Source organism: Mus caroli, chromosome 5 (assembly GCF_900094665.2).
Source record: "Mus caroli chromosome 5, CAROLI_EIJ_v1.1, whole genome shotgun sequence".
NCBI lineage: Eukaryota > Metazoa > Chordata > Mammalia > Rodentia > Muridae > Mus > Mus caroli.
The window spans coordinates 121848842-121875242 of record NC_034574.1 but is presented as its reverse complement, the minus strand read 5'-3'; the positions used below and the strand labels follow the sequence as shown (position 1 = coordinate 121875242).

The following is a 26401-nucleotide window of genomic DNA, read 5'->3' as shown; positions in this document are numbered from 1 at the left end:
GCAAAGGCTAACCACTGACCTATAGCCCCAGCTCTCGAAAGTTTTAAGTAAACAAAACGAGCGAAACTGCAGAAAGGAGCGGACAGTGTGTTAACTAGTCAAGTCACGCAGCTAGAGGACTTTAGGCCAGGCCCCGCCCCTAGATGGAACCACACCCACTTCCCCACCCCTCGCGACGACCCGCCCAGGTGCCTTGGGTCCCGCGGGAGGGGGTGGGGCAGGCGCAAGCGCAGAGAGCGCGGGCGCGGTTGCCGTGGCAGCGCCTGCCCGAGGGAGGGCGGCGGCGCGGGGCCAGGACCCCGGCAGGCAGAGGCGGCGACGCGGCCACCCGAGAGTGTGCGGCGGGGCAGCTGAGTGGCGGGTGCCCCGCCCTGCTGGCCGGTGGGGATGCGGGACCGGCTGCCCGACCTCACGGCGGTGAGCAGAAAGCCGCATAGCGGTCTGGGCCGGCGGGCGAGCTGTTGTGGGTCGGGGCAAAGACCCCAGGAAGAACCTGGGGAGTTGGGGTGGAAAGACGCAAGGAGGGGAGTCCAGAAGCAAGACCCTAGGAGGAGTCTGAGTAGGGGGCCGGAGGGGAGTCCAGGAGGGGACCCTGGGGAGGGAGCTCCCAGGAGGAACGCCCCTGGAGGGAACTGGGCAGCGTCTCTAGGAGGGAATCTAATAAGAGGGTTCTAGGTGTCCCGGGGCCTCCAGAGGCTTCGGTGTCTCCAGGGATGGCAGGGCGTAGTCTTCAGGAAGGATCCAGGCAGCCTCCTAGCAGGGTCCCAGGGAGCTTTCGGTTCTTCAAGAGTCACAAGATGCACAAGAGGAACCCAATTGGTGTTTCTGAGCAGAGTCTCAGGGGAAGGGCTCTGGGGTCCTTGGAGTCTTCAGGGGTGTTAGGGTGGGGTTTCAGGAGCATTCCTGGGAGGTCTCCAGGAGACCCTGGTCAGGGCTGCATGCAAGTCGATTCTTGCGACAAGGCTCCTGGTCTTCCTTGGGTTCCCAGGGTCACAGTTTGTTGGGACTCCAGGAATGGGCTGTGGGAGAGGTTCAGGGCCGGTGCTGGGAGCATCTTAGTCTTACGGAGCACTTCTGGGCACAGATGCTGGTAGGTGTCTGGGGTGAGTCCTCTCCGCCTGCCCTGGCACTACTCCTGTGGACCGATGTTTGGGTCGGAGTCCTCTTGGCCACCTGACAGGGTTGATTTCAGTGGGTGAGAGTGTGGCTCAGGGTTTTAGGCAAGGAGCAAGGGCTGCGCTTGGGCTGATGTTGGACTGCCTGCCTGGTTTCTTTCTTTTTTTTTTTTTTTTTTGCAAGGCTCTTATCACAGCCTCTCCAACTGCCTGCCCCACCCTGGATGATACCCTTTCTAACTGCTTTATTTCATGGCCTGATACAGAATGCTGTGCTGAGTCTCTCACAGATACCCCACACAAACCTGGAGCTCAGGGGCTAGGTACCTGCTTTGGTCAGCACTACCCACCGGGGACCAGAACTGTATTTACGTTTTAACACAGGGCTTTAGTCACTAGTGAGCATTTTGAGAAGAGAAAAGCTGAGCTTTTTAACGGGCAGTGTGTTTACAGTATTATCTGCATTTGCAGCGGACAGTTATTGTACCCAGTTTTGGGGTAGAATGTGACATTCAGGACATATATACAGTGCAGGCCCAGTCACGGCCTTTGGCCCTACCCTTTCAGGTGTTTATCATTTTTTTGGGATGAGAACTTCAAAACCAGCCAGGCTGTGGTGGCGCACACCTTTAGTCCCAGCGTTTGAGAGACAGAGGCAGACAGATCTCTGTGAGGTTAAGGCTAGCCTGGTTTACAGAGTGAGTTCCAAAGACAACCAGGGCTACAGAGAGAAGAAACCCTGTCTTAAGAAACAGAGAGACAACCTCAAGATCCTCCTCGCTGGCTACTGCAGGCATCAGCCACAGTCACGCACTGCGATGCAGAACGTTGGAAGGCAGTCTTTTCCATCCAGCCGGATCCCAGAGCCACCTGTGTGCGCTGCTCACTTCCATTCTTCCCAGACCCTGTAACCAGTCTGTTCTCTGCTCCCTTGAGCACAGCAGCTTTTAAATGTCTACACACGGAGCATCTGTGTTGCTGTGCTGATAGGCTTTATGACCCCGCCCCCCACTGGCCTGGAGGAGTTTGTTGCGGGGGGACCCTTGGCTGGATTGAGGGGGAAACCTGGGAAGGAGAGCAGTTTGCAAACTGCCAGTGCTGGACTCTTGGCAGGTTTGTTGACTGCCTGGTGGAGCAGCAGCAGGTGGCGCCCTGTAGTGTCACAGCTCAGGTGCTAGGAGTGGGACCCTGAGCAAGTATCCCTGGGCAGCTCTTTGGGACTGTTCCGGTGACTAGGTGCCAGATCCTCTTCTCTGTCACCACCGCTTCCTTTTTAAATAATTTATTTATTTTTCTATTTGATGTGCATTGGTGTTTTGCCGGCACGTGTGTCTGTGTGAGAGTGTTGGTTCCTGGGGTCACAGAAAGTTAGGCACTGTCGTGCAAGTGCTGGGAATTGAGTCCTGGTCCTCTGGAAGAGCAATCTGAACCACTGAGCTGTCTCGATAGCCCCTGCTTCTCTGGCCTTTAAGAGCTTCCGTGCTGTGTGCCTCCGGCCTCAGCTCTGACAGTCCTCTGCGCCTTCCTGTTACTCCCTAGAGCTGTTGATCCGTTTCCTTCTATGCAATCACTGACCCTTGTGCTGCTGCTGCTGCTGCTGCTGCTGCTGACCTTGGTCTCCAGGTTTCTCCCCTTTGGCTGCTGCGACTCAGTGTGCTTTCAGGCCCTCTACTCCACTGTAAGAGCTTGCTGCATCTGCCTTTCTCCACACCAACAGTCCCCTCCCGCACCACTGTGAGCAGGTGGAGCAAGACCACTCGAAAGAAGCCTGTACGGGGCACTCACCAAATGAGCTGGACAGCCTGGTTATGTAGACCGGAGATGTGCGGACCCATCACAGACCTCCTTTGCCAAGGAAAGTTTGTGTTTGCACCACCCCAACACTGCCTCTTTGGGATCTACCCACTGATTTAGGGGGGGGGGGGAATGGTTACAAGGTCATCCAGAGTTCACGAAGGCTTGTGGTAGGAGAAAGTTGAGTAGGGACTGAAAACCCTGGCAGAGGCTGTACCCTTAGGAGCTGGGGCACTCAGCTGCTGGCATTGTATAGGTTTCTTGGAGTGTGCAGTGTTGCACATGGCTGGTGCTGGCCTAAGGTAGTCCAGATGGCTGGTTGACTGCCAGTCCTGTTGCTTAAGGCAGCTGGGGAGAGACAGAGAGCCGGACAGAGAGACAATTGCCTCATCCACCAATGGCTTTCTTTGCTTGCTGACAGGAAGCTGAACACAAGAGAGAATGCTTAGGATAAAACCCCAAGAGCCTGTCATTGTCCCTAACTCTGTTTAACAGTGCTTTAGCTGTGTGCGTCACAAGGAGAGGGGACTCCTTGTTTGTCTCAACTCTATCCACCACGACCAGCTTCGAGGTCCATCTCTACTGCTGCACACAAAGCAGCCAAACTTTGCAGGTTGGCTTTTTTCATACATTCCATCTCACTGTGAAGATGCCACCACTGTGAACGCGGTGGTCACTGTGAAACTGGAGTTGGTTCGGGCCTCCAGAATCAAGTGGACTTCTGTGTCTGGGTTTGCTTTTGCGGTGACAGACACTGCCTCTGCTCTCTGCACAGCTGTGGCCTCTGACCAGAGTATGAGGCTCACCGCTGTAATTCCTGGGTTCTCAAACATTTCCACTAGTGATCCCTCCCTTTTTCTTACATGACCCTGCATATATGTGTAAGAGATAATACAAGTGGAGTGTTAACTGGTGGTGACAAATCACAGGTGTGTTTTGATACACTTCCTTGGTGCACATGCTTGCTGTTTATCAAGGATGACAGCAAATAAGACAGATGGGCTTGCTTGATTTTTACATAAAGAATTACATCTTGGCTAAATATTTGATACCGCAGGATTCAGAGCACAGCGTTGATATTTTGGTTTTGTAATACCCGGTGTTGAGAAGGTCCCTCCATATAAATAGATGAGCAGCAGAAAGTGGCAGACCTTGCCTAGGAACAGATGTGGCCAAGGGACGCTTCAGAAGTTGTTGGGAATTCTGTCCTGATCCCAAACTGAATTCATCATTTTTTTTTCCTTTTTTCCTAAACAAAACTCAATTCAGCAACTCAAATAGCAATTTAAAAAAAATCCATACACTTTATGTTTTTGCATAAGTGCGTGCACTAGAATGCACGCATGGAGGTCAGAAGGCAACTTGTGAGAGTAGTTTCTGTCTCTCCCATTTGAGTCTCAGTCAAACTGAGGCTGCCAAGCTTGGTGGCGGGGCGGGCACACTGACCTGCTGAGCCATCTTGCTGGCCCTGGTAAGTCATTCGAGACAGGGTTTCTCTGTATAACCCTGGCTGTCCTGGAACTCACTCTGTAGACCAGGCTGGCCTCGAACTCAGAAATCTGCCTACCTCTGCCTCCCAAGCACTGGGACTAAAGGCGGGTGCCATCGCCGCCCAGTGTAAGTCATTCTTTATTCCAGGATTTTGGGAAATAGGGAGAACATGTGAGCCAGGTGGGCTGGGGAGATGAACTGATTGGTTAAGTGCCTGCCTCGCAAGCATGGGGCCAGGGGTTCAGTCCTCAAAGCATTTCAATAGGCAACATAGTACCTAATGTAATTCGAACTCTGGGGATGTAGAGATGGACAGATCCTTGGGGCTCTGGTCCAGCCAGCCTAACCTACTTGTGGAGTTTGGGGAGGTCTAAGACCCTCAGAAAACAAAGAGGGCATTGCCCAGTGCCCAAGGAATGACAGCTGAGGTTGTCTTGTATGCAAATAGAGAGTGACAGCTGTCTTTCTGCCTCACAGAGAGGTGTGTATCTGACCCAAGAAGCTCTGGGAGAGGATTCGAGGAGCAGAGTACTGTGGGCTTACACTCTTTTTAAAAAAGATTTATTTATTTATTTATTATATGTAAGTACACTGTAGCTGACTTCAGACACCCCAGAAAAGGGCATCAGGTCTCTTTACAGGTGGTTGTGAGCCACCATGTGGTTACTGGGGATTTGAACTCAGGACCTTCGGAAGGGCAGTCAGTGCTCTTACCCACTGAGCCATCTCACCAACCCCCAGGCTTACACTCTTGAAACCTAGGTTCTATGTTTCCAGAAAGTTAGAGAAAGCAACTTTCCCCTTCCACCTTATCTAAATGCTGCTTTCTCATAGATAGGATGTGGGGGTTGATCTTGGGGTCAAAATGGCTGCAGTGCCGTGACCATGGTGATTCAAGAGTTTGAAGTTTCCCAGGAAGATGTCTCATTAGCTCTGTATGCATCCACCTGAGACAAAGGTACTGGTGGTAGTCACCTGGGAAGGACTTAAAAAGTAGCTTGTTTGAATGGCCACAGTTCCATTGTTTGGGAGGTAGAGGCAGGAAGGTCTCAAGTCCTAGGTTAGCTCTGGTGACCTAGGAAGACTTTATTGCAAAAGAAGATTAACTGTGGGGCTGGAGAGATGGCTCAGCAGTTAAGAGCACTGACTCCGCTTTCAGAGGTCCTGAGTTCAATTCCCAGCAACCACATGGTGGCTCACAATCATCTGTAATGGGATCTGATGCACTCTCTGGTGTGCCTGAAGACAGCTACAGTGTACTCATATACATAAAATAAATAAATCTTAAAAAAAAAAGATGATTTACTGAAAGGACCCAAATATAGCTGTCTCTTGTGAGACGATGCCGGGGCCTAGCAAACACAGGAGTGGATGTTCACAGTCAGCTATTGGATGTATCACAGGGCTCCCAATGGAGAAGCTAGAGAAAGTACCCAAGGAGCTAAAGGGATCTGCAACCCNATTGTTGGAACAACATGATGNACTAACCAGAACCCCGGAGCTCTTGTCTCTAGCGGCATATGTATCGAAAGATGGCCTAGTCGGCCATCAATGGAAAGAGAGGCCCATTGGACTTGCAAATTTTATATGCCCCAATATAGGGGAATGCCAGGGCCAAAAGAATGGGAATGGGTGGGTAGGGAAGTGGGGGGCGCTATGGGGGACTTTTGGGATAGCATTGGAAATGTAATTGAGGAAAATATGTAATAAAAATATTAAAAATTAAAAAAAAAAAAGATGAACTGTGGACAGCAGTTTGCATTTGGAGATTTTGTACGATCTGTCTTGCTGCCCAGAGGGGTGCTTCAGGCTTTGGTCCACTGCTCATTTTAACACAAAAGCTGGAGCAACTTGCCTGGGATCGCCCAGACTCTTATGTCCAGAGCGATTCTGTCTCCGACCTCTGGAATGCACAAGCACAGATAAGAGTCCCAGGCCAGAGCTAGATGCGGCCCTAGAGACAGATTTGAGTTGGCTGCGTGCAGTGGTGTCCCGTGGTCGAGGGCGGAAGACTGAGGAGGAGCCGTGAGTTGCCTTTTAGGACGTCAGTAAATCAGAATGGATCAGGTCATGGATAAGAGTTTGGATTTTTCCATAGACCAATTATTTCCTGTTTTTGCTCAAGATATATCTGACCTCTACTGCCTGAGAGCATCTGCCATTGCTGGACTTCCTCTCGTCCTCTTGGCTGCGGGATGAGCCTGCTTCCTGACAGCTACCCCGGCCTCTGCAGCCCTGCCGATTGCCTCTCTCTCTGCCTCGCTCGCTTGCTCACAACTTCCCCACCAGGAAGTCTCTGTCTGGCTTCTCTCAGTGGCCCTGGCAGTGGCCACCTTCTGTCCCAGCAGCCTGCATGGAGCTGCCGTTTGGTTTCTCTCCCTGTGCCCCCTGATTCTGTCATCACCCTTTCTTGAACGTCTGCCTCAAGGCAGTGTGCCCTCGAGACTCTGGGCATGTTTCAGGCCATGGCTCGAGCTCAGAGAAGATTGCCAGAAACAGAGTTCTTGAGGTGCTCACAGCCTCACCCCACCGTGACCATCCCCTCCCCCTCCCCCCTCTTCCCTTCCCCTCCCCTCCCATTATCTTTGACTTGCTGTATATCCCAGGCTTAGCATTTACTCTGAAGCCCAGTTTAGCCTCAAACTCAGAATCCGCCTACCTCGATGTGTTGTACAGAGTAGCTTCAAGTTTGTTTGGTTTGTGTGTTTGGTTGGTTGGTTTTTGGGGCCTCTCTGTGTAGCTCTTGCTGCCCTTGAACTTGCTCTGTAGACCAGGCTGGCCTTGAACTCACAGAGATCCACCTCTCTCTGCCTCCTACACATACACACGTGCGTGCTGCGCTATGCTTCATGAATATAGAAGGTACCCTTTTAGGTGATATCCATTTTTCATTAAGCTGGTCCAGGCTGTGTTATGTCCCTGGTGACAAAGGTTGCTCTCACACTCCTGTGTGTGTTTTAGAGCAGCACTCCAGCTGTAATTAACCAGCTGTCTTTTCCAAATAATCAGCACTAGAGGAGAGGGGCTATGGTTTGAGAAGAACTGATTGGGCCTTAGTGAGGGTCCTGTGTGAAACCAAGTGGCTTTTTTTTTTTTTTTTCTATCTTCTTGGCACAGTCTCTCTGTTGTGTAACCCTGACTGGCCTGGAACTCACAGTGATTCTCCAGCTTCTGTATCCTGAGTGCTAGGAATAAAAAAAAAAAAAAAAAAAAAAAAAAAATGAATGAATGAAGGAGTAAATAAGTGTGCACTGCACTCCAACTTTGACCATGTTTCTTAAACTTGCAGATTTTTCTTAGCTGAGAACTGCAGTGCTATCTTGTCTGCAAGGTTTCCTGGGTAGTAGTGGGCAGTAAAGGAGAACACCTCTGTGTGTCAGGCCTGCAGGGTAAAGGCTGGATGCCCCCAAGCAATGGAGGTTCCTAAGATGCCTTGCTGGGCTTGGTTGCTGGAAAGGAGGCCTGATCGTGCTGACTCATGGCGCTGGCTGCCCTGGAGGTTAGAGCTCAGCAGGTCCCTCCCCTGCGCCTCCTGGCAGGCGGGGCTCAGCACTAGGACTTAGATAGAGACCATCTTCGAGGGTCCACAAAAACTGCTTCTGGCTAACTGAGATTTGTCTGTGCTGCTAGAGGCTTGGGCAGCCTGGAAGAGAGGCTTCCGGGTGGGTTGCTGCCCAGTCAGGACCAGCATCCCTCCTGCATCCTGGGCTCTCGAGGTTCCAGGCAGGCTTCGGAGGCAGCAGCTGGGCAACTCTCCTGACCCAAGGCCATGCAGGGGGCTTCGGAAGTGCCTGCTTCTGTTGTCTTGGATCCCGCCTTAGGCTGTTTCGAACAAGTAGCCCCATTCTAGCCCTTGTCTGAAATGCCTTCTTCTTCCCCACTGTTATTGATTCTGTCTTCCTCGACCCCTCTCTTCTTGTCAGGGTGTTCATTATGATTAAACACAGTGCGCGGTGGTCATCGCCCTCTTAGAAAGTATGCATGCGCCGACATATCTTGGAAGTCACCATGCACTCAGTTTTTGTTTGTTTTTGGATAAGGTCTCCTGTTTCCCAAGCTGGCCTTGAACTCACTCTGTAATGGCACTGATCTGGAACTTCTGACCATTCTGCCTCTGTCTCCTAAGGGCTGGGATTACAGGGGCGTGCCGCCAAACCTAGTAGCACCTTATTATTTTCATGTGTTATTTTTTTTTTTAATTTATTTTATTTTTCCTGCATGTATGCTGCACACCAGAAGAAGGTATCAGGTCCCATGGGACTAGAGTTTTAGAAGTTAAGAGCCACCCTGTGGGTGCAGGGAATTACATTTAGGACCACTGGAAGAGCAGCCAGCGCCCTTACCACTGAGCCATCTCTCTAGCCTCTACCCCCAGTAGCATTTTTAATCTTTACAGAAAGTATAAACATTACAGGGATAGTGATGTAGCCCAGTGTTCAGAGAAGATGCCTAGCATGCTCAGAGCCCTGCGTCAGTCCCCAGGATGACTCTGTGTGTGTGTGTGTGTGTGTGTGTGTGTGTGTGTGTGTGTGTGTGTGTATAGTAATCTCTTCATGGAGACCAATCTGTTTCGAATGGCCCTGACTCTGGTGCAGATAGCAGCACCTGCCGTGGGGATCTGGCCTTCATTGACTCCCCCGACTGCCCCCTTTTTTCCAGCCCATGTTTCTGTTACCAGGTAGAAGCTGCACTATTGAATGGTTGCAGGCTGTGGAGCATGGCTCTTCTCCTGCACTTGGTGTCCCGTGAGCTGAGGAGCTGGGGCCCTGAGTTGCTCTTCAGCCTTTGTGACACCTGGGAAATGTTTTCTGTTCCAGTGTAGGACAAACGACGATGGAGACACTGCTGTCGTCATTGTGGAGAAGGACCATTTCATGGACGGTTTCTTCCATCAGGTGGGTATTTCATGACGCACGGCCTCAGACTTTACCTCTGGCCACAGTTACCTCACCAGTTTGTAGTCACATGTAGAGCAGCACACTTGTGTACCCTGAGTGTGTTTTGTCTAATGGCATACCCTGTGATCTGACTGTGATCCCGTGTGGCACTAGTGCCATCAAAGCCATCTGGTGACTGACTATTTTTGCTTGCTTTGATTTTGGAGTTTCCAGATGACGCCTCACAGTGTGTGGCCCAGGTTAGCTTTAACCTTGCCATCCTCCTGCCTCAGCCTCCTGAGCATGGCTGTGTTTAAAGTTATTTGAAGTATGTAAGTTCTTGGGGACTTTCAGCATCGTCACAATAGTAGTTAATATCGAGACAGCCTCAAGTGACTGCGTGCAGACAGCTTGGGAGGAAGGCTGGATACACTTGGGTTGGAGGCATTGCAGGGTGGAGGACCAGTGTACCAGGGTCGTGGGTCAGGGCCCTGTGCTTGTGCTCTCCCTATGACTTGGATCTGTAAGATCTCAAGCAGTACTTCCTCCCTTGGGAAGCCAACCACATCCCTGGAGTGGCCTTTTGAAGGATCTCACCTTGAGACTTGTGACATCTCAAGAACCCAGGATTCCTAGTCCCTTGGAGGCAGGAATTCTGGCATCTAGCTCAGTGCCTGGGGCCACATTTGCTGTTGCTGTTGGTTACCTGTGAGGCAGGTTGCTGGTGTTCTGAAGCCATTGACTGCGGCTGTTTTTATCTGGATTCCCCCAAGAGCACGAGCTGCATTTGCTACAGACTTCATTTCATAGTTTCTCCTGTGGACTGAGGTCTTAGAGAAGGAAACAAACAAGGCTTGTTAATGTAAGGCCATGGGGAGGAAAGGCCTCCAGGCCATACCCATCCCACAGAATGCTGCAGAAGACAGACTTCGCTCCTGACCAGAGAGGGTTTGGTTAAAGACCAATAAAGCAAGGCCCTGTGTGGAGAGAACTGTCAGTTGAGTGACCATAGAGTTTTAGAGACGAAAGTCCACCTGAATGAGTCTTGTAGTGAGTTGCTCACACCATGCAGGGATTCAGGAGGATGCCTGAAGGGCCGTCCACCTGGATGGTGAGGGCTTCCTCACCGGAGGATGCTCCCTTGGCCTCTGTGGGCGCGGAGTGTTCACTGCTGACGGTGCTGGGTGGTATGGAGTCGCACGCTTTAACTTCGCACTGCCAGTGGTGGTACTTGGGCTCCAGTGTAGAGATTTTTACAGCATATAGTTTTTGCTGGCAAATGTTGTTTTAGACCTAAGAGTAGGACTTTGGTAGATTTCTATTTTTACTACATTTTAATTGTGTATATGTACATATGTTGTGCACGTGTATGTACATGTGTGCACACTCACCTTTATGCTACAGTGTGCAAGTGGAAGTCAGGGCAGCTTATAGGAGTAAGCTTTCTCCTTCCATCCGATGGGTCCCAGGGATCAGACTCAGGTTGTCTGGTTTGGTGGCGAGCACCTTCAGCCATCTTGCTGGTGCTGGGTTGTTTTCTCCAACNCCCCCCCCCCACCACCACCACCACCATCGGAAGAGATGCTCATCCTTTCTGTGGGATCACGAGTCACTCACTCCGGCCTCTCCCGGAGATGGACAGCAGAGGTGGCTTTTACCTTATCACAGTGTCTCCCTCCTAGGTAGAGGAGATTCGAAGCAGCATAGCCAGGATTGCTCAGCATGTAGAAGATGTGAAGAAGAACCACAGTATCATCCTGTCTGCTCCAAACCCAGAAGGAAGTAAGTCTGTCAACTGTCCGTCTGTCCTCCAGCTTCTCCTTAGATGGTGCAGTGTGCTCACGAAGGTGATCACACCTAGGCCCCCTCGGCATCCCAGGAATTTTGTTTTGTTTTGTTTGTTTCTCAAGACAAAGGTTTTCTTTTCTTTTTTTTTTTTCTTTTTTCCTTTTTTTGTTTTTTTTCGAGACAGGGTTTCTCTGTATAGCCTTGGCTGTCCTGGAACTCACTCTGTAGACCAGGCTGGCCTCGAACTCAGAAATCTGCCTGCCTCTGTCTCCCAAGTGCATTCTTTTTTTTTTTTTTTTTGTTAAGACAAAGGTTTTCAGTGTAGCCCTGGCTGTCGTGGAACTCACTCTGTAGACCAGNGCTGTCGTGGAACTCACTCTGTAGACCAGGCTGGCCTTGATCTCAGAGATCTGCCTGCCTCTGCCTCTCTGCCTCTCTCTCTGCCTCTCTCTCTGCCTCTCTCTCTCTGCCTCTCTCTCTGCCTCTGCCTCCCAAGCTCTGGTATTAAAGGAATGCGCCACCACTGCCTGGCTCCAGGGCGTCTCATAGTGTTTGAAGGCTCCTAAGTTGCCCCAGTGTTCAGCTGGGAAAAGACCACCAGCTAGGCAGGATCCAAAGGATCTGTGAGTGTGCCCCATGGGACTCTGGCTCGACCACGGGTTGAGGGGTAGCAGGTCTTGCTTTGAGGACGTTAACAACAGGCTGATCTGGAAAGTAGTGGTTGCTTGATGGAGTCGGGCTAGCGATGGAGGTGAGGGAGTCTGGAGGCCAGTGGTGTGCTGCGTACTAACAGAGGAGTAAGGACCAGCTAGATTTTCATTTCCTTAGGATATCTTTCTAAATCTCAGCTCTTTTTAGAAATGTTAAATGCCTTTGTTTAGAAACTTTGAATGTTGGCTGCCACTTACATAAAAAAAGCCCTGGAAACTGAGCCGGTGTCTGGTCACTCCCACACATCAGTTACTGTGGAGCAGCTTGCTCACCTGTGCTCACTCCACTGCCCTCAAGGAGCTAATCTGCCTGTCTGCTGGCTGCATATTCTGCTTCCTCCTGGGGAGTCTCATAGGGTCTCTGAGATCACACTGTTTCCGGTCACACTGGGGTTTTGTAAGGCCTCCCTTACGTCTGCCAGGTTCCAGTTTGCTTCACCTCATTGGATGTTTTAATGACATCACATCAGATCGCAAGAAAGACTCTGGGTGGAGTCCCCCAGACTCTCCATAGATGCCATAGAGGTATAGACATGGCAGGGGACTGCTGCTGTCAGTTAGCTGCAGCCAGTGACCTTTCACCCCGAGAATGGCTGGGGCACCAAAGTTGGTTCTGAAGGTCTAGAGCCAGGTCTCCAGGAGGGTGACATGCGTAGTGTGCCTGATGGAGCAACAGGGACCAGGAAGACAGCGACAGCAGAAGGGACTCCTGGCAGCTTCTTCCTGGGTGTGGTTGCATGTACTCTCTGTCCCAGTGAAGGTTAGCATCAGAGATCTCCTGATTGGGGTGAGCCTGCAGTGCTGGCCCAGCTGTGTCTGATAACACAGTTTGGGGTCTACCAGGAGTTGGCCCGGACACGGCAGTGGTGGCTGGGGAGGTGCACTTGGGCAGGCACTGAGGAAAGAAGGCTGGCTGCTCCTTCTCTGTGCTTGGCCTGCATGCCTCTATCTGTAGTGTCAAGTGGTCCATCTCACATGCTTCATTTCCACCTTTTAAAGAAATAAAAGAAGAGCTGGAGGACCTGAACAAAGAGATCAAGAAAACTGCTAACAGGATCCGGGGCAAGCTGAAGTGTAAGTTTGCCTTCTTGGGTGCTGGTGGGGTGTGGACGTTGGTACCTTTTTCCTTAGAGTTTTATTATTATATTTCCCCAAATGAAAATTGAGACTGCTTCTAAGTAGGTTGGATATCTGTACCCTGTGCTATACCTCATTGTGACTCAGTAGGTGACATTGGGCAGGTGTTTGAGAAAGTGGGAATAGCCTTCCTAGTGGCTCGCCAAGCTCTCAGGCGGGCCTCTTAGCTAGAATGTTCTTTCCAGCCCCTAGAAGCCCAGCTGAGATCATGGTCCTCTGTGTTGAGAATGACGCCTTGGCTGGGTTGAGGGCTGTGGCTTTGCACGGTGCTTAAACAGAAGTTGCTTTCCTTGATCTGTGAGGAAGACATATGTTTAACTTTTTTTTTTTTTTTCCTTTCCGAGACAGGGTTTCTCTGTGTAGTCCTGGCTGTCCTAGAATTCACTTTGTAGACCAGGCTGGCCTCGAACTCAGAAATCCGCCTGCCTCTGCCTCCCAAGTGCTGGGATTAAAGGCGTGCGCCACCATCTGTTCACACAATATACTTACACAAGTGCACACACATGGAAATGAACCGGAGCAACATAGAGACATGTGGTTACACAGACACACACACAAAAACACAGCATACGAGCCGGGCGTGGTGGCGCACGCCTTTAATCCCAGCACTCGGGAGGCAGAGGCAGGCGAATTTCTGAGTTCGAGGCCAGCCTGGTCTACAAAGTGAGTNAAAAAAAAAAAAAAAAAACCCCACAGTATACGAATCCATAAAAACAAACTCGTAAGGCCCATGTTCATTCACATAACTGTATGCATATTTGTGCATGATTTTGTTTTTGTGTGTTTTTCTGTATGCATGTGCCTATGATTTTGTTATGCATGCACACATAAAACATGTTTGTGATTGTCCATCCACCTGTCTGTCATTGTCCACAAGTGCAGACAGTATCATAAGCATTCCTCATGATGGCTGGACTTTAGAGGACAATTTCCAGAGGTCACCTATTCTTTAGTTTTGTGAGGAAAGTTGAGGCCATCCCTGAGACCAATGTCGTATTTGGGTGACTCTGTCCTGCTTTCTTCCAGCTATTGAGCAGAGCTGTGATCAGGACGAGAACGGGAACCGAACTTCAGTGGATCTGCGGATACGAAGGACCCAGGTCGGCCTTCCAGGCTCAGTTAAAGCGATGTGGAAGGGCAGCATTATGCTTTGTCCAGACTCAAAGCAATTTCAGTTTTTATTTTTTTACTGTGCTGGAAGTTGAGGCCAGTATCCTGCACATGCTCAGCAAGGGCTCTGTCACCAAGCCACAGCCCAGCATCACATCTGCCCTTACGTAATGTCTGTCTACAGGGGGTGGGGGTGGGGGTGGGGCTGCATCTCTTCCATGTGAAGAGATGACTCAGCGACTTGGCTACCCATATGCTCTGTGCCTCAGAGTAGAGGACTAGCCAGATCACCTAGATGGTACTGGTTTGGTTTTAATCAGTGTTTTTTTTTTTTTTTTAAAGATTTATTTATTTATTTTATGTATATGTATACACTGTCGCTGTCTTCAGACGCACCAGAAGAGGGCATCAGATCCCATTACAGATGGTTGTGAGCTACCATGTGGTTTGCTGGGAATTGAACTCAGGTCCTCTGGAACAGCAGTCCATGCTCTTAACCACTGAGCCATCTCTCTAGCTGGGTTTTCAACCTTCCTAATGCTGTGTGACCTTTAATATATAGTTTCTCATGTTGTAATGACCCCAATCATAATATTATCTTCATTGCTACTTTATAACTGTAACTTTGCTAGTTATGAATTGTAATATAAATGTCTGACATGCAGGATATCTGCTATTTGACCCCAAGGGGGTTGTTACCAACAGCCTTAACTATTAGCCTTAACTATTCAGGGTTTATGGTTGAAACTGGGATGCTCAACCCTGTTTGACCAAGCCTGCCAGCTTAGGGCAGGCAGTCCATGTGCCTGCCAGCTGGATTTCACCTGTGATAATGCCCACCCTCCAGAGGTCAGCTGGCTGCCCCGGGTCCAACTTATTTGTTGTTGTTGTTATTGGTGATGGTGGTATTTTGTTTTGTTGAGCCAGAATCTCACTCTGTATCCCTGGCTGGCCTGGAGCGAGCTTGTTACATAGACCAGGTCGACCTTGAACTCACAGAGATTTACCTTCCTCTGCCTCCCGAGCATTGGAATTGCAGGCATGCGCCGCCGTCCTGGTGGTCCAGGTCATGCACCTCCCATTGCTGCTCTTGCTCTTACTTTCTTCTGGGATGGAGTCATGGTTGGGGCTTCTTAGTCTTCAGTTTTACCTCTTTCAAAGAAGGGGGTTGCCCCCACATAGTAACACGGTATTCTCCGTGTTCTAGCACTCAGTACTGTCACGGAAGTTTGTGGACGTCATGACAGAATACAATGAAGCGCAAATCCTGTTCCGGGAGCGAAGCAAAGGCCGCATCCAGCGCCAGCTGGAGATCAGTGAGTAGGGCGCATGCGGGAGATGTGCTTCAAGAAACTCGCCCATCAGACAGCAAGCGCCCCCACTTCTAACTGCAGAAGAGTAAACCGAAAGGCCCTTTGCTGCAGCCTGTGCCCAGAGGCAGGCAGATGTGTTATGCTTCAGAGTTCTCTGAGTGAGGGGCTGTAGGGGCTTGCGATTGCTGGTGCTGCTATTTCACGCATCCCGAAATCTTGTGGTCCTGATTTCTTAAGGCATTTTTGTGTCCTGCAGCCCGTCCTACCTGGCTGGGAGATGATCATCCAGTCATGTGCCTCCTTCAGTTTAACTCCCTCTGGCCAGAAGCCCCGTGGGAGCCGTGGGGGAGCATAGCTGCTCCTCCGTGACACCAGGGTGGGGTTGTGGCACATTGCATCACATTTCTGCCACATTACTGTGTCCAGGAAAGTATTTTAGAAAGGGCAGGGAAACCCTGTTGTTGGCAATGTTAATGGCTCAGTTAAGGCTTAGTGAAGCCCTGACTTAGCTAGGGTTTTATTGATGCGAACAGACACCATGACCAAGGCAATTCTCATAAAGGAAAACACTTAATAGGGGGTGGCTTACAGTTTGGAGGTTCAGTCCATTATTGTCCTGACGGAAGCATTGCGGCACGCAGGCAGACACAGTGCTGCAGAGGTAGCTGAGAGTTCTACATCTCGATTGTCAGGCAGCAGGAAGAGAGAGTGACACCGGGCCTGGCTTGAACATCCGAGACCTCAGACCCCACCGCCAAAGAAGGGACTTCCTCTAACAAGTCCACACCTCCCAATAGTGCTGCTCCCGATTGAGCCTGTGGGGGCCGCTGTCATGCTCACTCCCACGCACCCACAGTTGAGCAGCCCTGGCTGCTGTGTCAGGTCGCGTCCTCATTGCAGTTCCCGTTGTCTCTCAGCTGGGAGGACCACCACTGATGATGAGCTGGAGGAGATGCTGGAGAGCGGGAAGCCGTCCATCTTCATCTCGGATGTGAGTGCCCCGGCGTGAATGCACATGCTTACCTACATGGTAAGCCTTTAACTTACCAGCCAGTCTGAAGTTAGTAATGCTTTCCTTTTTATCTTCCAAAGATTATATCAGATTCACAAATCACTAGGCAAGCTCTCAATGAGATCGAGTCCCGCCACAAAGACATCATGAAGCTGGAGACCAGCATCCGAGAGCTGCACGAGATGTTCATGGATATGGCCATGTTTGTCGAGACTCAGGTAACGAGACATCTTCCAGACAGAGCCCGGGTGCGGAGAGTCTTAGATGCAGCCTGCTCTGGCCAAGAAAGCCCTGGCTTGGTATCCAGTCTCAAAATTCAGGAGTTGATTGCAGTGTTAATGCTGAGCTGAAAACTCGAGTATGTACTTGCTCATAGGATATTGGGTAGTTACAGGAGCCAGGGGACAGTCACATACAGGCCAGCTACTTAGATAGACAGCCTCAGGCAACAAACATTGGGCCCTTGTTCATAGAGAATAATGAGATCTTCAAACATCTGTAGTGGATTTTACAGTAAAATAAAAGGACATACAGAAACCTTACTTTAGCCATGTAAGTGTAAGTATATGTGACCTCAGCTACATATGACAGTGCTCCCAGACAAAGAAGATGGCCAAGCCAAGCATCCTGAAGACAGCAGGACCCTGGGGACATTGGTCTTCCTCTCTTAGGGCTCTATCCCACAGGAGTGACTAAATAAGGATTGGGGCCATGGCTAAACAGGAAACTGACCAGAACCCATTCTCATTCTGTGGTGTTCTTGCCTGCCCTGCAGCTCAGGCAGGGAGGACCAGAGAGTGCATGCAAGTATAAAGACATCAGGGTGTGTATGCACGTGTGATGTGTTTGTACTGACTCAGTAGCAGTGGGAACCCGCAGAGACTGGACTAGTCTTCCCAGGGTTTTCAGACCCCTCGGGAAAGTCTGGGGCAGGCTAACATGCAGGTGGCCTCCAGGTTCATTGCCCCCTTTGTGAGTCAGCTGTCAGGGTGCTTTGCTTATAGCCAGTGATGTTCTGTGGTTACCTGGATACAGAAAGGGTTTAGAGTGCCCGTCCCTGCGTGCCCTGCCAGCCTTGTGAAGAATGGTGTTTATTTTGGTGAACCTTATCATAAAACTGTGAAAATCTCAAGCACCGCACACCTGTGGAAGACACCTAACACTTAACAGTTGTGTGGAGGTGAAGATAGGCCCTGAGGGGTTGGAATTGGGTACCAATGGGCAGGGATGGGCACTGATGGCAGTGGTGGACGTGTGTGGTTTTCTTTGAGATGGCGTGGACCAGTTGCCTCTTGGTCTAAGAACTGAGGAGTGAGGTATCTGGCAAGTTTGCAGATGTTCAGAGGGAAAGCAATAAGAACGGTGAATTGATTTTGGAAACACGAAGCTTTGTAATAGCTCAGGCTTTATTACGCCACACCCCACATTTACACAAGCCACTGTTTGTGTCCTCGCTTCCCTGTTGGAAGCCTGCAACTGTGTTGCATCCATAGTCCAGAGGCAGGGCTTACTAGTGCATTTGTGTGTGAATGATAAGTCACCTGTCCATCCTTCTCCAATGCTTTGCTATTGGCTGCCACAGACTGTCTCCTCCTGGACAGGACCCAGGTAATGTGCCCCTCCCCAGGTAACGTGGTGTCTCCTCCATTTTCATCCTTGACCATCAGTTCATCATCACCTCGGGGCTGTACCTATAGTTTGTTGATATTGTCAAGAGAAACAGTGGCGATTTTCTGTGTGTCAGAAGAGACGTCATCCTTAGCGCGTGGAATGTTTTCTGCCCTGAGTTCGTGGCCCTCCCTTCACCTCATGTCCGAGAAGAGCATACCTGTCAGGTCACATCTCATTTGTGGACGGTCTTCACCTGTCTCCATTGCTGCCACCCCCTTTTCTGCTGCTTCTAAAACATGAATGGAATTGGATTGCTTTTGCTGGCCCTTACGCACCAGCCTAGCCCTCCTGCCTGACAGTGAGGGAGCCTGTCTCCATCCCTCTCATGCCGGGCTTACACGGGAGCCATCTCAGGAGATGTGGCAGAGCCATTTGAAGTTTGCTAAATTGCAACCTTGTTTTCAGGGTGAAATGGTCAACAACATCGAGAGAAACGTGGTGAACTCTGTAGATTACGTGGAACACGCCAAGGAAGAGACAAAGAAAGCCATCAAATACCAGAGCAAGGCCAGGCGGGTGAGTCACTCTACTGAAGATGGAGCCCTGGGTGCTTTCTCCTCTCTTGGCCTCTAGCTGCGGAAGGAGCAAAATGCCTTAAATATACGTTTTATTTTAAAATCAAAAATAATTTTTTTCATTAAAATTTCCTAGGTCAATTGGCTTATTTGTATATTAGTGATCTAGTGGGAGGAACAAACTGATGGGATTTGGGTTTTCCCTAAAAAATCACTGGTGGCACATTGTCTGTTAGAGCTGTTTGCTCTGTTGGGTAACCGGCTGACAGTGGCTGTAGGTGGGCCTGGTACTTGAGTAGGAGCCCTGGGAGGCAGTCTCAGAGGAAGCCGTCCCTTTGCCTAGGCTTTTGTCCTGCACCCAGACTGTCCCGAGGCAGTTCTGGAGCAGTGGATGTTGCAAGTGCAGAATTCTGGAGGTACTCTGCTAACTTGAGTATCTCCCGCAACATCTCTGGAATTTGGGTTGGAGTTCCATGTCACTGCCTGCAGAGGTGCCAAGGATGATGCCTGCTTGGCAATGAGTTGTAACACCTTTGTCCAAATCTTCAGATTTAGATACATGGGCATGTGAGTTCTTCCGGGACAGCTGAGGGCCTGCAAAGGGCATCACTGTCTGATGTGGGTGGGAGGCCTAAGCAGGCTAGGTTTCCCAGTCGGAGCTCTGACTTCCAGGCCTCCTAGGAAAGTGTCCTGTGTTCCAGTCTAGAAAAAACTGGTGTGAGTTCTTTATGTGCCCAGGCGAAAGCTAGTATTACCGGGTTACATAGCAGGCTGACTCTAGGAGGCCTGACCCCATAGATCAAGAGCCTCTGGGAAGTAAAGACTGCTCTAGGCCTCAGTCCTGCCCATAACTTAGAGTTCAACATGTGTTCTGGCAGTCACTTTGCTCCATTGAAGGATACCCTTGACGGTGGCAGTGTGCAATCAGCATGGTGTAATCAGCCTGCTTTCCTTTGACAGAAAAAGTGGATAATTGCTGCTGTGGTGGTGGCTGTCATTGCAGTCCTGGCTCTAATCATTGGCTTGTCGGTTGGCAAATGATTACGTAGATGGCGCTGGGTGCTTGCCTCTCCCTCAGGGTGGCAGTAAGTGACTAATCAACTAATTTACTTATTAACCTTCTCCATCAGCCAGTAGTGTTGTTTCCCAGTGTTAATATGCTCAAAATTCTTGGGGGCTTGCCCACTGAGCACTTTGCTTCAGGCGTTAGTGGCCTCTGCTTACTGAGGTGACACAGACGGCACAAGGTGGCAGCTCCCTTGCCAGCTCCCTGGAAAACTAAATGTTGCAGTTCTTACATTGTTATGTTGCAGTTTGTGTTACATTGTAACTTTCTGGATAATGGCAGCAACTGCTAAGAACTGTGAAATACTCTTTAACTACTCAGTTCACAGTGGGACTGAGAGAATGGAACCGAGCTATGCACAACAGCAACAGACCAAACCCTTCCTGGGTCCTTGCCTGGCAGCATCTGTTCATTGGCAAGCAAACCCTGATTTTTAATTAGCCACCTGCTAGTTCCTGCAGGACCCCGGGTGTCATGCGCTCTGTCTGGAAGGGCTCCTTTTGTTGGTCATGGGCCTTACTGTAACCCCTGGGTCCTAGTGATGCCCTGCTGCACTGCGTCATCCTTGTGAACACAGGACAGCCAGTGCTGCTTCTTTCTTAACAGTAGCTTTTCACAGTGGCAGAAAGGAGGCTCCTCCGAGCTGCAGTCCTTACTGTCTTGCCTCCTGAGAGACTTCTCTCTTGATTTGAGAACCTGGGTTGCACAGAGAGCTCTCATCCTGGGACAAGAAAGACCTGCAGCCCCTTGTCTGTTGCCCCGGAGGTTCATACATCTTTCCTGATGTTGTCCTCCTAGTCTGCTGAAAAAGATGACAGATTGATTTTTTTTCTTCTACAAAATGAGATTTTTCAACATTTTCATTACTTTGTAAAACCATGTGTTTTCTTTTGTTTTGTTTTGTTTTGTTTTGTTTTCCTGTCGCACCATGAGGTCAGTTGTGCTGTGAAAATGGTCACAAAGGTACGATGGTGGCACTCAGCATGACCAATGAAGCACCTGCTTTTTGTGGGCGCCTATATGCTCTTCTTGCTAGGACCCAGGAGAGCAGGTCTGAGCCTCTGCCTTGGGTCAGCTGGCCATTTGCTGGAGTGCCCGTATATAAAACACACGCATGCACTCACGTACTCAAACACGCGTGCACGCACAAATGCAGCATAATACACATTCTTTCCTTCCCTCATGAAACTAGAGGAGACAGCTGGGCCTTGTCTCCAGAGGCGGTTTTCTATTCCCTTCTGTCTCACCTGGAGCATGTTTCCTAAAGATGGACAAAAGTCACAGCCTGCCGAGTTACAATGGGGCATCATGGGGACGGTGCTTGCTTTCTCTCTGCACTGCAGACTCCTGTCTCTTTTCTTGCAGAAGGTGATGTTCGTCCTCATTTGTATAGTCACTTTGCTTGTGATCCTTGGAATTATTCTCGCAACAGCATTGTCATAGCAACCGTACCTCAAGAGCTCTTTGTCCTCAGCGACTCCGACCACACCTGCAGCTTAGTCAGCATCCTGTCCTTCCACGAGTGAACCTCAGACTCCAGGGCTAGCGCCGAGCACTGAGGTTTTTATTGGTGATGAAGAAGAAAGCACCGCAGAGGTTTCGTACCATGAAACGCCGCGAGCCCAGTGGATGGGACATGCCAGCCCAGAGAGCCTGGGTCTCTCTCAAGGACACCACAGAGATTTCACAACAGTGGCCTTGCCTTGGTAGCTTTGAAATAGGAATGATTGAAAAAGCCTAATTTTTAAAGACAGTGTCAGTGTTAAAAATGTATGTTGTGTGTAATTAGGGTGTGCTCTGCGCTCGGCTGGCAGTGCTGACGAAGAGACTTGGTGCCAGGCCTGATCTCTGTTCATGTCTTGTTTGCAGAGTCATCACAGAACCGTTTTGTAAGGCATCTGTAAGTTAAGTTCCTTAATCCATTAACATCTAAACTCCCTTTCTAAGCTAGACACTGCCTTGTGAAGGACAATGGGCCAGCCCCGCCGGGCAAGCATGTAAGTTGCAGTTGTCACTGAGAACACTGCCTCACAGCCCCTCAGGGCCCTTCTATAGTGCCTTCTGGTGACCCTGACTAGGAAGTGTGAGGGTCTGAAGAGCCTTGAACGTTAGCTCACGGAAGGGACAAGCAGTCACGTGTTGCACTTATGTTACTCTTCCTTGTTCATGTGAGCTGATGGAGTCTCAAGGCAAGGTGACAACGACGATGGAGCCAACTTGGTGCTCACTAAACTCAAGGGAATGGTCCTGGGTACACAGCCACTCCTGGATGGCACCTGAAGGACCAGGTCCTCAGCCCAACACCCACGAGTGCCCAGAGTTCCTAAGAAACCATGAAGTGTGGGATAAAGCTGTGCACTGTTTTACACTTGTGAATAGATGGCCCAGCGACCAAGTATGTGAAGGATACCACGGCTAGTGAACTCTGCCGACTGCTGACTGTGATGAGTGCTCACTCTACCCCAGCCTCACTTGGTGGGATCTGATGTAGCCATGCCGGTTCAGAACACCAAGTGTGAGCAAGTGCTACTGAACTATCTAAAAACCATGATCCTTTCAGTGGTGAGTGTGCCACACTGTCACCTCCTCACACCTCCTGGTCTGACACCCCATGTGCCGAGAGCTACTGCAGCAGGCTGGGCTGTGGGTCCTGGTCTAGAGTTAGCCTGTAGTAGAGCCACTCCTGGCTGATAGCTCACCCTTCCTGCCTGGGAGCTCACCTTTCCTGCCTGGGAGCTCACCCTTCCTGCCTGGGAGCTCACCCTTCCTGCCTGGGAGCTCACACTTCCTGCCTGGGAGCTCACACTTCCTGTCTGGGAGCTCTGAAGATGAAGCTGGGCTTTTGAAGTTCACCCTCTCTGCATCAGTCAGTGCCATCGGATTTAGCTGCAGAGGCCATGTGTACCACCCAGGCTCCCACCACCCGCAGCCAGGTGTCCCTCCAGTCCAGCCTGAGCCCTTGGCCTGCACTGTGCTTGCAGAGCGCTCAGGAGACCTCTCGACCAGGCAGGCAGCTGAATCTGGATTTCCAATGAAGCAGGGGTGTGTGGGTGACTGAGTCAGCGCTCCAGATACGTCTCTCTGCTGACTTCATAGCCTATTTAAAAATATATTTACAGATTCCCTTGTTACTTTTTCCAAGCATTTCTTCAAATATTTTGTGTTTACATTAAAAAGTTCTCAGAGAAGCAAACAAGAAATAGTTTGTGTTTCCTCATTATAGCAGGGAATTTGGGGAGATCATGGTTGTGTAAGTGCCCATTGTGTGACACTTTCTGAGGGGACATGAACGAATATCTACCCACTCCAGATAGGTAACCAGCCACAGACCACAGTAAGTCTAAACACACCTTCCATGTAGGCATGTCTTCCAGGCAGGAGATGTCAGTTGTCATCCAGAGAGGAGCAGCTGAGGTGATCACCTCTGCCAATGAGCCCTGTTAGCTTGGAGAGCTGGGCACAGGCTGACCGGAGACTGGGGCTCTGTAGTAGTGTAACTGCCTGTACGTTGCCCAGGGGCTGCTCCGTGGTGCAGCTTGTCCTGAGTTTTTATGCAACAGGCTGCGTGCTCAAGAGTGATTAGTGAGCATGGTAAATTCACGATTTCACCAAGGGCATTTGAATGGAATCCTCTCTTGGGTTGCTAAGTGCCCCTCTACCAGAGGTCAGTAGACATTTATTTCCCCTAGGATAGACCCTGCCTGGAGGGTATATGCCATGGGTGAGAGGCCAGGAGTCTCACCCTCAGCCCGGTCACTGGAGGAGAACCACACAAGTTTAGGGCCTAGATACGGGCACAGTGAAGTCTAGATCCCTCTGTGTGCTGGGGACCTGAAGTTAAGTCACGGTGACCTTACTCCACCTTTCTGTTTTATCAAAACGCTCCTTAGCTTGGCCCCAGACCCTCTGCAGGGGCATGGCCTCTCTCGGGCCAAGCATAGAAAGAAGGGAATGGTGCCAGCTCACCACTCCGTTTCATAGACCAGAGTTTTCTGTCCCCTTCCACCTGGACAGGTGTGACAGACTTAGCTTCCTCACCAAGGCACCACTGACTTCAGTGTGCTGTGTAATACACACACACACACACACACACACACACACACGCAACAACGCTCTACTCTGAAGACAAAGAAGCACAGGTCTCCCTTCCCCCCTTTCATGAAGCAAGCAGCTCTTGCTCCCCAAATACCCGCACAGCAGCAACTGTGAGCCTGGCAGGCCCACCATGCTGGGGAGCAGAAGAAAACATCCAAGTTAGGGCACCGTGGGGTCCAGAGGAGGAGGGCCGGGAGCCACAGATCTCAGAGGTGTTGGTATGTTGGATTTGGACTGTTTAGAGAAGAAAGGAAATGGGAGGGGTGTGGTGCAGTGGGTTTCTGGGGTGGGGTGCCACAGGCTAAGGCAGCATGGGGAAAGGTGGGGACATGCCCGACGGGGGCTCAGTCACACGGGAGAAGGCTGTGTCAGTGTTGGGCAGCAGAAGTCAGGAGAGAGACACCTTGAATGTGTGCGGTGGAAGATGAGGGGTCCAGGGGCTGGCTATCGCTTCTGACTCCCATTGGTTCGTTTACGGTTAAAAAAAACATTGATTGCCTTGACTCTGATGTTGGGCAGTGTGATTGCTGAAGAGGAACAGAGAGGACCCCTTGTGAGCTTACTGAGTGTGCCAGTGACAACTATGAACAGGACAGAGGGTGCTGGACACTTAGTCTCTGCTTCCTTCCCTACGTTGCTTCCTGGTCTTTCCTTACTTCCCGTTCTACCTTGCTTCCTGGTCTTTCTTTACTTCCTGGCCAGCTTTACTTCCTGCTCTGGTTCCACTTTACTTCCTGCCCTGCTTAACTTCCCACCCTGCACCATTTCCGGTCTTGTCTAACTTCCACTTCCCACTTGGCTTCCTTTGTTAGCTTCAATTCTCTCTTCTCTTCCTGCTTCAGTGTAGTTGACCCCAGTGACTGGCTTTAGAAGCAATTGGTTTAGTGATGCTGGCTTTACAATCACGGATGCCCAACACCTTCCTAGCCACCAGCCTTGCAGCCTGTGGGATAGTTCAGCAGAGCGCCCCCCCCCCCAGGCCAAGGCCCAGCGCCAGGGACCCATTCCTGAGTGTCTCGGACCTCACCCCTCTGCCCTCCTACCCAGCTGTGCCTTCTGTGCCCTGCAGTGCAGTTCCCCAGTAACCGCTCACTGTCGACTGCATTGACTTCTCTGGTCAACTTAACCCTACAACCAAAACCAAAAGTAGAGCCACAGAAGAGCAGAGAGGTCAAGATGAAGGCAGATGCTAAGCCAGGCAGGAGCCTCTGGCTATGACATCAGGTCTATGGTCCCGCCCAAGCTACCTACATCAGTAGCATCCTTTCCCACTGGAAAGTCATCCGAGCCCCATATGGAATCCTGCTGGGATATAACTTTTTTTAAACTTTATTTTGTATGTCCGAGTGATTCATCTGCATGTATGCCTGTGTCGCATCTGAATGCAGTGCTTGAAGAGGTCAGAAAAGCCTCACATCCAGTGGAGTTGGAGTTACTCAGCCTTTGTGTGGGCGCTGGGAGTAGAACCTGGGTCCTCTGGAGGAGCAGCCAGTGCTCTTACTGCCGAAGAGTGGATCTCTCCAGTTCGGGGACAGACATTATTTTTGAAGGCCATGTGTGACATGGGCAAAGCCTCAGTCACATCTTCCAGGCCGAGTAGCTGTCATACCCTGGGTTTCCAGAGGCTGTAATTGGTGCTGGAAGATGATTTGCTTTGAATATCTTTGGCCGGATACTAGTCTGGGGCCTTAGCCTTAAGGCCACCTGCTCAGAGAAGCCTAACATGACCTGTACCCTCATAGACACCCCTCCCCGCACCTCACCCCCCACACACCATTTTCAATTTCTTCCTATGGCTGTCTCCGCTCTCCACACTGGAGTCACTCATGTACTATCCGTTCTGACCAGCAGGTGGCAGCATTGCTCACTGTGCCCTCTGTGCTATAGGGCACACTGTCCGATACATAAAAATGATTAAGGCTCAGAATAGGAGCCACCATCTCCAGTACCTGCTCATGTCCTTGCAGTTAAATGCTATCGCTGATTTAATGCAATGACTCAACTGCTTCGTTCAAGTGTGGGCAAGTATGGAGGCACCGTTTAAGCAGGACTCTGGCATCTAAATCCGGGAAAAGCCAGTGAAATGAACTCTGTCCAGAAGAGGGGTGTGTTAAAGGGATTTTTTTTCCTTTTTAAAATACATGGAGAACAACTGGGGAAGGGTTTATTTTGGCTTCCAGTTTCTGAGGTTTTGGCAATATTGCCCTGGCTCCATCACTTTGGGACAGAGGTAACTAGAAAGTGTGACAGAAGCAGTTTACCTTGACAGTCAGAAAGCAGAGAGATATGGAAAAGGACCAGGGATGCTGCTTACTGGCTTGCTCCCCTGCTTGCTTATAGCACCTAGAACCACCAGTGCTACAGAGACACCCTACTCCCCACACCCACCCCACACGGGACCTTGTGCTAGCTAGTTTTTTGTTTTTTGTTTTTGTGTTTTGTTTTGTTGTTGTTGTTAACTTGACACAAGCTAGAATCATCTGAGAGGAAGGAAACCTAATGGAGAAAATGCCTCCATTAGATTGACCTGTGTGTAAACCTGTGGTTCGGTTTCTTGACTGCAGATTGATAAGGGGAGGTATCAGTCTCTGTGCTGGTGGTTCTAGGTGCTATAAGCAAGCAGGGGAGCAAGCCAGTAAGCAGCATCCCTTTGCTTCAGTTTGTGCCTCCAGGTTCCTGCCTTGAGTTCCTGGCCTGGCTTGGCTCA

The 26401-nt window shown here is 50.4% G+C and overlaps 1 protein-coding gene across 3 annotated transcripts; it reads left to right on the top strand.

Annotated features, from left to right (window-relative positions):
- The first annotated feature begins 256 nt into the window (after positions 1-256).
- On the top strand, positions 257-22789 carry Stx2 (syntaxin 2). 3 transcript variants are annotated; one of them, XM_021163572.2, is made up of 11 exons: positions 257-417; positions 9223-9295; positions 10960-11059; positions 12775-12849; positions 13939-14012; positions 15230-15338; positions 16253-16326; positions 16428-16565; positions 18424-18534; positions 19494-19618; positions 20965-21048. In XM_021163572.2, exons 2-10 carry the CDS (start codon positions 9275-9277, stop codon positions 19572-19574), a joined length of 783 nt encoding a protein of 260 aa, XP_021019231.1. In that variant the 5' UTR covers positions 257-417; positions 9223-9274; the 3' UTR covers positions 19575-19618; positions 20965-21048. The 3 variants fall into 3 exon arrangements, with proteins under 3 accessions (XP_021019231.1, XP_021019229.1, XP_021019230.1); XM_021163570.2 differs by having other exon boundaries at positions 262-417; positions 9218-9295; XM_021163571.1 differs by lacking the exon at positions 19494-19618 and having other exon boundaries at positions 262-417; positions 9218-9295; positions 20965-22789.
- Positions 22790-26401: the final 3612 nt, after the last annotated feature.